General features: G+C 34.3%; 1 protein-coding gene across 8 annotated transcripts in view; it reads left to right on the top strand.

Moving 5' to 3' along the window:
* HDAC9 (histone deacetylase 9) overlaps positions 1-15,132 on the top strand; it is a 996,672-nt gene that overhangs the window by 611,916 nt on the left and 369,624 nt on the right. For 6 of the 8 annotated variants that reach the window (XR_011648799.1, XM_071215127.1, XM_071215126.1 and 3 more), the window contains 2 exons: positions 9,151-9,282; positions 14,280-14,395. Coding sequence is in view for 6 of the 8 variants with exons in the window: in XM_071215127.1 (XP_071071228.1) it covers positions 9,151-9,282; positions 14,280-14,395 (248 nt within the window). In the remaining 2 variants the exon portion in view is untranslated. The remainder of the gene's footprint in view (positions 1-9,150; positions 9,283-14,279; positions 14,396-15,132) is intronic. The other 2 variants (XR_011648800.1, XM_071215131.1) reach the window with 1 other exon arrangement.

Raw genomic sequence — 15,132 nt, 5'->3', positions numbered from 1 at the left:
TTAGTGGTAGAGTCAAGACTGGGAAAAAAAAAAATCCAGAGTCTAGCAAATGTGACAAGGTAAGATTAAGGCTGAGCACACAAGTAAGTCCAATTAAGATCAATTCATGGTTTTACCCACTGAGATAGCAAGGAATAAGTATTGATTTTCTGGGCTGTTCAATCCTAACTATAAGGCTGTTTTTTGGAAGGAATTCTGTGCTTTCTCAGCAGTGTTCCTATTAAATACTGGGCTGCCGCAATACAGATCTCACCCACAAAGATGGTACTCACCCTCATTAAATCATTTCACATCTTTGTTTACACAAATAACTCTGGGTAGGAAGGATGTTAAAAGTTTGACTTTCACAAATTACTTCTTATGATATTTCTGATTAAAATGGTACATAAAAGTTCTACCTAGCAGATGAGGTAAATAAAAGCATTAAGTATTTGGTTTCATTTTTTCATGCTTAGAAGGAATTAGTTCATTACCGAGAGATTTATATCAGAATTAAGTAATTCTGGATTTTTGTTTACAAATATAAAATTTTAGGACTAAAACGGATATTTCTATGTTTCTCTTGGAAGAAAAGATATGTCTATAAATTAAAACCCCATCCAAAATATCCTGTTAATCAGTTGTGAAATACTAATTCAGAAGTAAGACTCTTATTCTAAACCTCCTTTAGGCTTTGGGTAAAGAAAAAAAAGTTATTTTAGAAAGTGAGTTGAAGAAGACTATAACATGTTCATAATCTAGTTTATTTTTGGTAAAATAAAAATAATTCAAAAATATATAAATTTTTAAAATTTGTCTTTACTTAGGGTAAATAAAATATTCTAGGCCATATGGGATATAGATTTCCTTGACTCTAAAACATGCCATGTGTGAAGCTTGCCAGAAAAATGAAATTCTTTCTGCATTCCATAGCTGATCTCTAAGACCTCTTGCCACAATGTTCAGCATCAAGAAAATCTTAAACACTGGAGAAGTTGAAGTTCAGTTTGTTCTCTCAACAAATTTTACAACTCAGCTTTTTAATGAGGTTCCTTTCATACATGAATGTATGCAAGCATCCAATTATTCACTCATCAATATTTATTGAGACCTACCATGAGCCCAGATAGTTGCTAAGTACTGGGAATAAACAAAAACATCAATTATTACATTAATTGCTCTAAGTGCTATCTGTGATAGAGGCATTTTGGTGAAGCTGTGAGGGTTGGAGCTGTATTGCAGTGGTTTGAGGTTAGGTAATGATTGTGGCAAGTATAATGCTACTCTTTTAAAATTTTTTGATTGTAAATTGAAGTATAGATGCAAGAAAGCTATTAAGATGTATATATAGGGAAGGCTTATTTTTATTTGAATGGGAAAGATTTGTGCATGTCTACATGCTGAGGGGAAGACAGAAGAGAGAGAGTTTGAAGACTTGGGTTGAATTGTCTCTGTTAATGTTCTTTAATTTAGCTAAATTTTGCTTAACATTTATCTTGGAAACCTTATCTTCCATGTAGCATCTCTTCCCATCTTAGCATATTAATATCCATTCCTTGAACTTGCAGATACCCTCTCCTGTACATGGTTGTTTCTTCTACAGACAACTGTACTTTCCTCCCAGCTCTACCTTTCAGACTCTCACTGGGTCCCTCAGGAGATTCACGCAAGGCAAATGAATCTCTTTGTCTGTATAGCTTCAACATTCTGCATACACCTATTACATGGTATTGATTACAGTTAATTAATTATTCATTCTTGCTATACCATGTATATCTTGGAGGAATATCTTTCTTTCAGATTGCAAAAGAGGTTTAACATACCTCTTTTTCCCATCCATTCATTCAATAGCTTATTGGTTTATTCTATGTGGTAGACACCATATATGTGCTGAATAAACAATGGAAATATATTTAGACATGATTCTAGTCCTCAGAAATAGTAACTTTGGTTCTCAGTATTGTTATTCAATACTGTAAATTTAATTTAATGGAACCAACTAAATAAATAGAAAGCTTTAATTTTAAATATAAAATGTGATGAAATACTTTGTAACTTATTACTATTATTTTCTGTTCAGGATTACATTGTTTGGATTACAGTATCTTATCTTTCAAAAAATGGTAATATGTATTTAAATGTAAAAATTTATAGAAAATAGTCATTTGCTCATCTGTTTCTCTTAGCATTTAAAATTTTAAAACAATAGCATTGAGTAGCAATTTGTGCACTTATCTATTCATTCAGTCAGTCAGTCAGTTTTACCAAGTGCTGACTGAGCCCACTGAGCACCAAGCACTCTGGTGGGACTTGGAAAAATACTGATGAGGAAGAGGAAACAGGATTCAGCATGTAGTATGGCTTTTAGATTTAGGTAATTGGGGCCCCTGTGCTGGACTTTTGAGCTTTAGAGGGCCCTGCTCTGGCCCCTGACATGAGGAGTTTACCAATGCTATGGGAAAATGCCCACCCAGAGCTAACCACCTTCCCATTCTAGACCTTGCTCCTTGTACCCAGGAACCCAACATTGTCTTCCCAAGCTCCTCTGAGCTGCTTGCAAAGACTTGATAATACTCTTTACCATTGCTGGGTTTTTTTTCCCTAATCATGAGGTGGTGTTTGTTGTTTGTGAGAAACCGAGTATTGAATTCCCATTTACACTGATGACAGGAAATATAAATACACACAGAGACTGAGACAATGATATGTGTCATTGTGGTATATTTAAAAACAAACATTGTAGACCACCTAAATGTCTAGCATTAGCAAATGCTTAAATAAAATGTGGCATATTCATATGTAAATGTGGATAAATGATGTATGGTATATATATACAATATATATGTAAAATATGTAATTTCCTGGAAAAAGTTTCATATTAGATTTTTTAAGCAAAAAAAAAAAAACAGACAAAGTAGAATAATATTAAAGAATATTTAATTGCCTGGGAAACAACTTATTGCCAGGGAAAAAATATATGGTTAGTGAACAACTGATTACTTATCTTAAATATAATATTATCCTCATTTTCAAATACTTTTACATGTAAAACACAAAGAAAGTATTTTAGCAGGATATACTTAATTTGTCCTTTTTAAAAAAATCTCAACCCTGTATGGCCTACATAATAGGAAGAAAGCAATAAATTATTAAAAAATAAATACTTTCAAAAGACATCACTACAAATAGAGTAACATGGTTAACATTTACTAATATGCTTTGTGAAAAAGAACAAATGATCTCTTAATACAGAGATGTAATTGGTACATTCTAAATAAGAGGGTGGTTAGATGTCTGCAGTAGTATTTCTGAATCAACAAAAAAAGTTTTATAATTTCTCCAGGAAGATAAATTAATATAGTACCATAAATGTACCAATTATTAGAGGCTAAAATTCCCAAATAACTAGTTTTTAAAACTTTCATATATGAATTACATATAGTTAAATGGATATAACTGAAAATAGTTAGATTAGAAATTTTGCTCCTTGATTTCATACTGCATAAAACCTGAGGCTCATAACATTTATGATTCATATTATCCAGGCCAAAAAACAAACCAGCATAATTTTATGTCAGACGTAAAAATGCTGAATGTTAATTTTGAAAATATGTAGCTTTTGTCTAATTATGAAACATTTAATTAGAGTAACCTGTCTTTTGATCACCTAGATCATAGAGTTTACCATATCCCCAAAGTGTCTTTTCATAATTGTAATGATTATTCACTTGAACAGTGCACACATGGCATGGATTTCTACAGTGCTAACCAAAGTGTGAGATGTGACCTGGGCAGGAAGTCCTAGTCCTCCAGAAAACCAAGTCTTCATAAAGGACATTCATAGTAGAGTAGATGGGAAATGGGTTATATGTGTTTGGTCCCTAGTGATAGAACATTAGAATATGGCAACCCTAAGGTAACCCTTTGGGTAGAAGATAGAGAGAGAAACCCAGGAGAGGGAGAAGCTGGATGCAGAAACACCACATAAATGCACTAGAGCAGGGAAGAGCACATCAATGCCAACAAAGGTATCTGAGACGTAGGTGGCCTGATCTTCACCTACGATTATAGAGCTAAAGGTGTGTGTTGAATTGTTGCATATCCCAGATAATTATTAGTGTAAAGAAACGTTTATTAATCTAGTACTTAATGTTGACTTAATGACTGAGCTTAATTAATAGCTATTATATATTACTCAATGGAAACTTCTTTTCCCCCTTGTACATTTCCAATGGGAATGAAGAGCTTCTATGTATCATATATGGCACTGAAATTTTGTCTGAACAATTGGTGTGAAAATAGCCTAGAATTAGAAGTGAACAAAGGCAAAATACACACAGTAGGTGTTTGTGGATGGTGATACATTTAAGATATAGAACTAAATAGAGTAGAAATTATAAACAAGCAAATAAAAAAGTAAGAGAAATATATAAAGTCAATCATTATCCATGATGTATTTTAAATATACCTAGTAAAAATCAAAAAAGAACAGTTGTTATTGGTGGTTGTTGGTATAGATAGGTTGCTCTAGGAAAAGTAGATTAATTGTAACCATCTTTCTCTCTACATATTTTATGTTGCTTTGTTTGTTTTCTTTTAATAGAAGCTCCTTATTCTTATACATGGACTGCATTAAACATTCATTCATTCAACACATATCTGCTGAAAACATTTTGTGTGTGTGTGCATGTCAGTCAGCTAATTGTGCTAGGCACTTTGTTACACCTTTTAATCTTCCACTACAGTGTATGCTAAGTATTGTTACTGCTCTTTAATAGATGATAAAATGATTAATGGAGGTGAAACAACTTGCCCAGGGTTACAGTTAATATGTGAAAATAGAGTTAGCATTGGAACCTGAGTCTGGCCTATTTGCCTAAGAGGTCCAAGTGCTATGACAAAAGATAGTTTGTGAGTTTGTGTGTCTGCCTGTGTGTTCACATGTGTGTAAATGACACTCATCCCACTGCCTCCCCCCACCCCCACACACTCACATCTCTTAGGAAGATAAGTCTGTACCTTGTCACTGTGCCTTGGAATTCTAGTTTTTAAATCTGGGCTTCTGCTACCTAACTTTACTATTCCTTTCCCATTTTTTATCCTCAATCCCTGTCACCCTCGTTCAGTCTACATTTGAACTACTTGCAGTACTTGGGGCATTCTTTAAATGTTTTGTGTTTCTTTTGTGAAGTGAAAAATGAAAACAAAAGGTTTTTAAGTGAAAAGTGTTTTAAATCTATTCTCTTATTTAAATAATAATAATCAAATTTTCATGCAAGATTATCTTCTCAGCTGGCAAATTTATTTGGATGGGCACATGCACGAGAAACCTTGTCTTCTGTTTCTCTGATTAACTGAGATGTAGAGAATAATGCGGGCTGAGTAAAAATAGGAAGGCGATTAGTTCAACTACCCAAGAAATACATTCTAATACAAACAGGACTTCTCCCAGCTAGTGAATGATCTCTTTTGGGGCTCTGAGGATTTGCATTCCATTAATAGGTCACTGGCATAGAAATCTTATGTCTTTGGGGAGACCAGAGCATTAAAATTGGAATGAACTCCAACTGCAAACTGAGTCAGCATAACAGGTGATTAATTCTATTGCTTGAGGATATATCGTGCTGAGCTTTGGTGTGTGGGCTTCTGAAATGTTATGAGTGAGTTTATAAAGCATTACAAAACTAAATCATGACTATCTGTCATCTCAACCCTCACCCCTTCCCCTGAGGTACCAATATCTCTGGTGACTTAAAATCAGTATTGAAATAGAGGCAAAAGCTTAGCTGTAACCAATGGATATGAGTCTTTATATAGAGAAGGTATATATTATATATTTTGTGAAAATAAATTTACACTGCACTTTACAGTATAAAGGACATGTATCAGTGACTCCTAGTTTTTAAAAACCTATATTCTCAAATGATAAAGAGGAAAATATCACAATGCCTCAAATATTATCTTCCCCAGTACTGAGCATTATGCCTTCCTGTATATCTCTACCAACCAATAGAAATTGTCTAGCTCTACTTGCTTTAGAAATATTCGTGTTGGTAAAAAGTTTTAAAATTTAATTTATAAGTATAAAATTTAACTGATTTTTTCAAGCTACAAATAGCAATCTCTGATTTCCAATATTCCTGTCTTTCTTCCCTTATCCTCTTATATCCTTTCATGAAGCTGTGACAGATATGATATCCTTTGATCACCCCAATGTAATATAGTTGTTAAGAACTGCCATTTGCTGATTGCTTACCCTAGGGTTTCTCACCCTTGACCTTTTGTGCAAGATAATTCTTTGTTAGGACAGGCTGTCCCATGCACTATAGGATGATTAGCAGCATCCCTGGCTTTTACTCACTAGATGTCAGTAGCAAAATCCACCCTCACCTCTACTGGTACCCCGACCAGCATAATGGCAATCAAAAAGTTCTCTAGATGTTCTCAAATGTCCCCTGGGGACAAAATCTCCCGTACTGGAGAACTTCTGACTTACGCTATCTAGACATTATTTCTTTTGATTCTACAATATCCTTGTAAGATGGTAGAACTGTATTAATCAGGATCATGGCAAGAAACAAAATCCACACTCAATGGGTTACAGACTTTTAAGAAGGGAGGACTTAGAAAGACGTGTGCAGGCCAGGGTAGCTGCTTAGGGATGTTGAGGTATCTCAACAATAACAACTGTGGAAGACTATTCCCATGCCTAAAACTGAAGGAGAATTGGACTAAGAATGTGAAAATTTGAGACCCAGTCCCAGCTCTGCCATCACTAGCTGGGTAATCTAATAGAAGTAATAATATAAATTCCACAAAGATTTCTTTTCCATTTCCATTTGTCCAGATCTTCTTTATTATACTAATTTTCAGGTGTCCAATTGAGTGGCCACAGTTCAGTGAATTAAGGAAGGTGTTAGATTTTATGTTTCACAAATGAAGAACCTGGCTCAGAATGGACTAGCAACTCACTGAAATTACATAGCTTGGAAATAATATATTGTGGACCCAACTCCATATCTTCCCACTGAAAATTCAGTGCCTTTTCAATTCAACCCACTGGCTTTCAGAGTGATTGATCTGGTGATTTACTCCCTGAGGATAGAAAATCTATACCATTCAATCTTTAAGTTTCATTGTAAAATAATGTGTAGTTCTGAGAACCTATAATTGTTGTCCTAGAGTTATAAGCAAAACTATATCTGATACCAAAATATATAGTGCCTAGAGTTTGGGTTCCTAATCTTTCCTATGTAAGGCATAGATAGATATATTTATTATCTATAGTTTTTCACAGACAAGATTGGTATGTTTGAAGGAATTTAAAATAAAGGTTGACAAAGAAACCAATTTATCTAACATTTCTCACTTGGATCCTGTCTGAGTTGGATGCAAGTTTATCAAGACTCAAATTTCACTAAAGTAAAGTAGGTTGGCACTATGGAAGTTCTAGGAAGAACCTTAATCTTTCCTCAGAGCAGTTTCCTTGCTTTGCCTCCAGTTGAAGGCCCAAGAAACGATTTATTTCAGCTCTGTAGTCACTCTGAGATTCTCATTCTTGGCCTGATCTCTATACCATCACACACACCGTCTGATTTCCTACTTCCACAGTATTTTCAGGCATAAAATTAGGTGTGGAATGCAAAAAAAAGTAACTTGCTTCATTTTGTGTAACTGAACTTTATCTTTCTTTCAAGCTCCTTTTTCATTTAACATAAAAATTCCAGACAAATTCAAGAGGACAACAATTCAAGAGAAGGGAAAAAGAAAAGAATATAGAGAGACCAAAAGGGTAGATGTTTAAAATCTGAAAGAATAAAATAAAGATCGTTTCTAAGTTTTACCTTTGAAAACTTTCGTAGTCTGGAAAAAATAGAAAATTCCTTCAAAGAAAGTAATTTAATTATTTACTGGACAAAAATTTTACCTACTTTAAACATTGCATATGATGCAGATGCTTTGGAAAATCTATTTTATAGTTTTTATCGTGTTCATACATAGGAAAGGGTAGAGAAGTGGTACTTTCAGTTTGTAGAAGAATAAATTTGAACCAGACCTCCTAGGTTCAATACTGTCTTCACCCCATTTTACTGATGTGACCTTGGGCAAGTTACTTAACCTCTCTGTTTTGTTTTTTTTCATCAATCAAATCTATCTCACAGGGATCCTTTTAGGATTAAATAAGTTAATATTAATAAAGTGCCTAGAATAATACTAGAACATCATCAGAAACATCCTCACCATAATCGTCACCAATTCCATTACCACCACCACTATCATCAAATTTCTGCTACAAAAAGACCCAATCCAGCGTTTCCATTCTTTTAATATATAATTGCTTTAAAAACCTAATAAATAATTACTAATGATAGAACTGAAAAATAGTAACCAACAAATAAAGAAGTATATTCTCCCTTAGTACATACTAGTGCCAAAGAAAGATACCATTTGAAACATGAAAAAAAAATAATGTGTATGTGTATTTTGGAACATGTAACCTAAGTCAGGATTTTCAATTCTAAGACTTGGTTGTTATTCCATTCTAATTGATTGTATTTTGAATGTATAGAAAGGTTTATTCAGCAATGATTCTAGTTGGAATGACATTATTATACTGAGTCTGTTTTCCCAGGGTTTCAGGCTAGAAACTGCTGACAAAAAATATTCCCGGAGTCAGAATTTGGCGTAAATTACTTGCTGGAGACGATCAAAAGGTGCCATAGGGTGTCTTCTTATTACCAGAAGTCAGGCCAAAGTCTCTAAAATCACATCAAGTTACTGTTTTTGTGGTTATTGAATTTCACCCTTGAGAGAAATAAGAGGACCAACAATGGAAGATAATAAATCTTACTCTGACCCAAACAGAATTAGTAATTAGACTTCCCATTAACCACCCAAATTCCATTAGGGAAAAAAATTACAAAACTATTTTTACTCCCTTTTCACTTTGATATCTAAAGAAATAGCAAAACATTCTACACATTTCATAAAAAAAATAATTACTATATTTGTCTGTTTAATTAATTTAGAGCCAACTGCCTTATTTACATGCTTGGGACTTTAATTTGAGAAAGAGAAGGGTCTGAGAAATGGGTGACCCTCTTTTATCCGCAGGAGCAATTGGCTCTCTATTTTTTAATTTTTATCTATTTTCTTTGTCTCAATCCCCAGCGTCTGAGCCCAACTTGAAGGTGCGGTCCAGGTTAAAACAGAAAGTGGCAGAAAGGAGAAGCAGCCCTTTACTCAGGCGGAAGGATGGAAATGTTGTCACTTCATTCAAGAAGAGAATGTTTGAGGTGACAGGTAATTGAGGACTGGGCAGACTTATACTAACAAATGCTGGTAGTAGTCTGAAAAAAATAGTTTAGTATAAATATGCCTTCTGCATACTAAGTTATTTTGAGAGAAACATTTCTTGAAATTATATTGGAAACTCACAAAGATTTAGAAATAAATCTTTCTATGTATTCACCAACCGTGTTAAACAGGAAATGATTGAAAAAAACCAGAGCTATGTGTCAATCAAAGCATGACTAAGGAATGCCAAGGATCACCTTAATCTCTTCAGAAACAAGCAGTCTGTTTTGGAAATGCCAACCAGGAGAATATAACTTTTAATGAAATTTGATCAGAACTGAGCAGAGGGAGGTCCAAGAAGAACGATTCCCCCATATTCAAAATGAATGTACAAAATACATCTGGGAAAATTAAACTACATGGGACAGCAAAACCTTGACTTTTCAACAAATTTACAGAACTCATAAATGACTTTATGTGTTTACTAGTGAACTGGGACTTATGTCAGGAGGGGGATATATTGCCTTTTATGAAGGGAAAGAAACTGTCATTTTCACTAGTCTCAAATGGAAGAGTTCATATTTTTTTAGCTGTCTAGTTAGTAGTGGGGTGAACAGGTTAGGAAATTCAACCTGATGTCTTACAAACCTCCCTAGTCCCAGTTGTATCAGATCTGAAATTAGAGAAGAGCTAGGGGTACAAGAACCACAAAAGACTAGTTCAGATAATAGTATCAGCTACTGTTAATCAATGCCTACTCAGAGCCAGGCACTGAACTTGGTCTGTTTCTTTGTTTGCAACAATAAAGGAGAAGCGGTCATCTATAATTACTTTTCTCCATTCTCAAGGAAAATTGTGCTTATATCCATATAGTCAGTTGATATTGGTTCTACCAGATCAGACCTTATCCTTAGCAGGATTTAAAAAATTATTCATTTTCTATATCCCCTTTGGAGAGACAATAAAGAGGTTCTGGAGATAGAGGTGGATAAAGTATATTCAGGTATAGAACATTAATGTGACATAAAAAGTTTGACAGTTTAAAAAAAATTCAGTCTTGCAGTAAAACCTGACAGATTCATGTGCTTACCTGAAGGGGAAGGTATTAGTGGTTACACTGGGAACATGTTTGCTTTAAACGATAAGAAATAGTAAAGAAATGAACAATGAATAAAAGTTATTTAGTAGAGCTTATATTTCTTTTATATTTTCAAGTATATTTGTTAATAGACAACTTCTAAATTCCGACTTACAGACTTCCCCACCAAGAATTAGCATTGTATTTAATTAAGTAAAAAATCTTAAGTTTCCCCGATAGCATTCCTTGGTGGGATGAAGTTTGTGGAGTGGAAGGGGGTAAATCTGTTTTAATGAATGTAAAAGAGTAATGAACATACCAATTGTCTAATATAAATGGAGTAAGGTAGTTTTTCTAATTGGAGATAGTAGGTGCCTTTGTTACAGAAAAATTTGAAGAAAATGGAAAACCATACACATAGAGAATGTTTTTTTTTGTTTTAGAGTCTTAATACATAAGGTCATAGTTATTTATTTCAATGTTCTTATAGTTTCTCCTTTCGGTCTCTTTTATGATCATAGTTCTTTTTATCTGTGGTCACAAGTTACTTTTTCTTACATGCCAAGTTACAGTTTTATTAGTGTAATCTCTGAGTAATAATACTGATTTAAGAATTACAAGTTACCAGAATTTTACTAGAGTTTCTTTACCTTTGAAATATATTTTTCCTTCTGAGTTTTGTAAGACAATAACTCCCCATTTCATATCAGGAAATAATGTATATTCGAAGAGACACCTGTGTGTTTGTAAGGCACATTTCTGGTCATTGAGCTGTGACCCAGGGGTGCATTGGTAGATATTTTTAACTGCTATGTTGCAGTTATTCCATAAGTCTTTAGAGAGCTCTGCACTACCGGGCACAGAGCTCTCCTCCCTTATACTTCTCCATCTTTCGCTGCCAACTGTCATCTAATTTGGATGCGCTCTCATCCATTATGTCAATACTAACTACGCTTGGTAACTAGTCAGCGACCATCAGAGGATCACAGGAGTTAAATAGCCATGGTTGTTCTCTCATCTCGATGTCTCTTCTCTTTTCCCCATTTCAAAGGTTCAAATGTATACTCTTTTCCAACACATGCCACTTCTCTCTTTTCAATAGTTGACATGGGACCTACTTGCCATCTTCTCTTTTTTCAAAGGCAAATGTTTTCTGTCTCCTTTCCCCCAAAAGTCCATGTTGAAATTCTAAGCCTTGACACCTCCCTGAGCTTTAACAATACCTTCTCCTCCACTCTCTGTTCTCCACTGCCCCCATTTCATGAGCTCATCTACTTCAATCTCCACTTCCAATATCACTTATTATCTGGGACTTTTTGCAATGGTTCTAGGAAATCAGTTAGTACCTCCTCTAAGATTCTATCAGTATATTGTAGAATCCTGTGTTAGTGTTTGTTGCCTTGACTTCTAGGTCCTTTTACACTGATTCCTATGTGGAGAAATACTTCTGTTTGAAGATCACATAAAATAACAAAAATAATATAATTTAAAGTTGGTAAAACAATGTTAAGAATAATTTTTCAAAAAAGACAGGGTATGGAAATGAGGTATTAAAAGGAAAGTAAACAAGAGGCAAAAATGAAAAATAGATTAATTAAAATATAGACAAGATATATAGACAGAAAGGCAATGAACAAGATGTGTTTAAGCATTTTATGACACCAATGACTCATTCAATTCCCATAGTAAATAAGTGGCAGAATAAGGATTCTATCACCAATATCACATTCTTTCCATGGTATTCTGAATAGAGAAAGTTTATAATAAAAAGTTGAAAGTTATAGGGGACCCAAGGGAGAGCAAGAAAACATGGCATGAAATTTGGAAGTTTCCGCTCTCTAAGGGACAAGTGGCATTTGAGTCAGACTTTGAGTTTAGATGTGGGATTATACCTGCAATGAAGTATTCCAAGTGGAGGAAAATGAGGCTAAAAAAACATAAAGTGGGAAAGTGTTTGGTACATATGGGAATAGGTGATTTAATTTGGTTCCTGCAGAGTGCAGGAGAACCCATAGTAGGAAATAATGTTGGACTAGCTCCATTTTGGAGCAGAGAGACAAGGTAAAAGGTGTCTCAGTATGATCCATCTGGCAACAAGAGTTAAGAAAGTTTTGAGAACTATTGTTGCAGCTCAGAAATCTTAAAGAGATACCTTGTATAGTCTATGAGAGAGTAATGAGGGCTTAAACTAAGGTGATTGTAGTTGAAACTAGATGAGAAGTAATATAAAAAAAAAAAAGAAAGGACCTAGTAACTGATTAGATTTGGGGGAAGAAGGGAGGAAGGATGACGCTAAGGGAGAGGGAGGATGATAAAATTAACAGAGATAAACAGTAGTACTTTATATTCAAATACATCAAGTTTGACACATGTTAGAGGAAATTTAAAAATGTCTAGCATTCCATAGAAATTCAGGCTGCAACTTAAAAGAAGTAAAGGTGAAAAATACAGATTTGATAAGATTCATCTGCCTAAAAATGCAGTTGATGTCACAATATTGAGTGACTTTGAAAAGGAAAGTGAAAATGGCTAAAACCACAAACTTGGGTGGGTGACAGTCTTATATTTAGAGAATGGTAGGAGGATAAATCAGAGAGGTGGAAGAATGAACAGGGAGTTAGAGGATGTTGCTGTAGAAAGAATGAGGAGAATGAGGCCTGTGGGGTCAAAAGCCTTCCCAGACATTGTACACTGCTTCTCAAGAATTAATAGCATACTTTGAGACCAGAAGGGCAATTCTAGAGGGCAAAAAGGCTTGAAGATTCAAGATGGAGCGAAGTCCTGAAAAAAAGTGAACGGACATAGACTCCTCAGTGAAAGTAAATTAGGTAACATTGGAGACTGGTAAGGAAGAAATATACTTGCATTTGAGATTGGAAAGTAGAGTTTGGATAACATAATCATGAGGTAGAAAGAAAAAAAATGCTAGTATCTTTATGTTAGAAATCCTCAACCTCTGAGAAATTTTGAGGCAAGATTGTCAGGGTTGTAAGACTTAAGGATGAGTCAACTAGAAAATTATTGAAATGAATGAACTAGAATGTTATAGGAATTGATTAGAGCTGAGTAAATAATTGGCCAAGACTTGGTTAGAATGAATTCTGTTAGCTTTCTATACAGGAACTGGAAATTTGTGGTTTTGTTAATTTGATACCGTAGTCCCCTCATAAATTTAGGTCCTTGTGAGTTTGTGAGTTTTACATCTGATGATGAATGAGAGGAGTTAACAACAAAATCTGCATTATTGTTAACGTCTACTAAAAGGAGCTTCTTGTTATATTGGTGTTTGCAATTTGGCATATTAAATTTAAGCAACTTCTCTTTGTTTGGAAAATAAGTTAAGTAGAATTAAGGTCAGTTGATGTACAGGGCCATAATGCAATGTTAAGATTTTACATTCTGTTTTATATTCTTCATACAACACTGACTGAAGTATGCTGTAATGAAGTATAGTCTTAGTATTTCAGATAAAGAGCAGTTTATAGCATAACATTTAGGCAATTTTTCCAGACATAACAGGAATGACTCTAGGCTTCTTGTATTGATGGCATGTTTTTATGACCTTTAGAAGTACACAAACTCCATTGCAGTTATTTTTTATGATAACACAAGAGCAAGTAAGAGAAGCTCCTTTTCTTTTTTAACTCATCAAATGCTCCAAAAGCATTCTCTAATTGAATTTCTTCACTTCTCCCGAAATGACTGAGTAGTCTATTGTTTTTGGCAGTGAAAAGAAAGAGGGAAAAGTAGCATGAAAATTAATAAATGCTCCAGAAATTTTCACAGTTTTTTCTATTTAGTGAAAGTGGTGCTTTCCATTCATATAGATGGGAAAAATGACCAATGCTGTAGGTTATTTACAGTAACTAAAGTTCATTTTTAAATGTTTTTCCTGAATATATTTGTACTTCACAATGTTTTTCAGAGTCTTCAGTCAGTAGCAATTCTCCAGGATCTGGTCCCAGCTCACCAAATAATGGGCCAACTGGAAATGTTGCCGAAAATGAGACTTCGGTTTTGCCTTCTACACCTCATACTGAGGTAAGGCCATTATCATTTTGGTTCTTTAGATCCTTGATTAGCTACTTAATACTAAGTGATATTTTTGGATTGAAGTTTAAAGCCACCTCTTTTTAATTAATTTTTTTTTACAGTTTTGTAATGTGTGGAATATAGTGAACTTGATGTTTTTTATAAAGTTTGGATGTTCATCAGAGTTTGAACAATAGTGAGATGTAATCTCAAATAAGACATTCTTACTAACTGTGAGTATATACGACTCAACATTTGGGCAACTTAGTAGCCCTGCTGCTGTCTTCTTTGGAGAATTGGTTATTCTGATGAGGCTAGAACCATTAGCAAATAAAAACAATTTTATGCAGACCTCTCAGAAGGGCAACCTAGAAAAGGTGGCTTTTATCTATTTGACCTGAATTATGGTGGAAAATATTTCAAGTAGTATGCTCCACTGAACATTTATTGAGTACTTACTATATGTCAGTCATTTCTCTTGGCAAAGGAGATATAAAGATAAGATATGAATACAGTCCTTAAAGAATGGCATATTATAGGCAGTTAATCTAAAATAACAGGTGATTTATTTTAACCAATGACGTAAGACTAGGAGGAAAGTAAATGTTGGGAGTCAGCAAGGATTTGGCTGTACAGTTGCTGTATTATGCTAAGCAGAGACAACAGCCTAAAAATAGCTGCTGTTGTGCAAGCAGCTAGTTTGAAATCACCATCAGTTGACTCTAAGCCTTCGTATTTCCTATCAT

The sequence above is a fragment of the Dasypus novemcinctus genome, chromosome 5 (genome assembly GCF_030445035.2).
Source record: "Dasypus novemcinctus isolate mDasNov1 chromosome 5, mDasNov1.1.hap2, whole genome shotgun sequence".
NCBI classification, from domain to species: Eukaryota; Metazoa; Chordata; class Mammalia; order Cingulata; family Dasypodidae; genus Dasypus; species Dasypus novemcinctus.
Note: the sequence above shows the minus strand (reverse complement) of the source record. Positions and strands in the feature narration are given on the sequence as shown.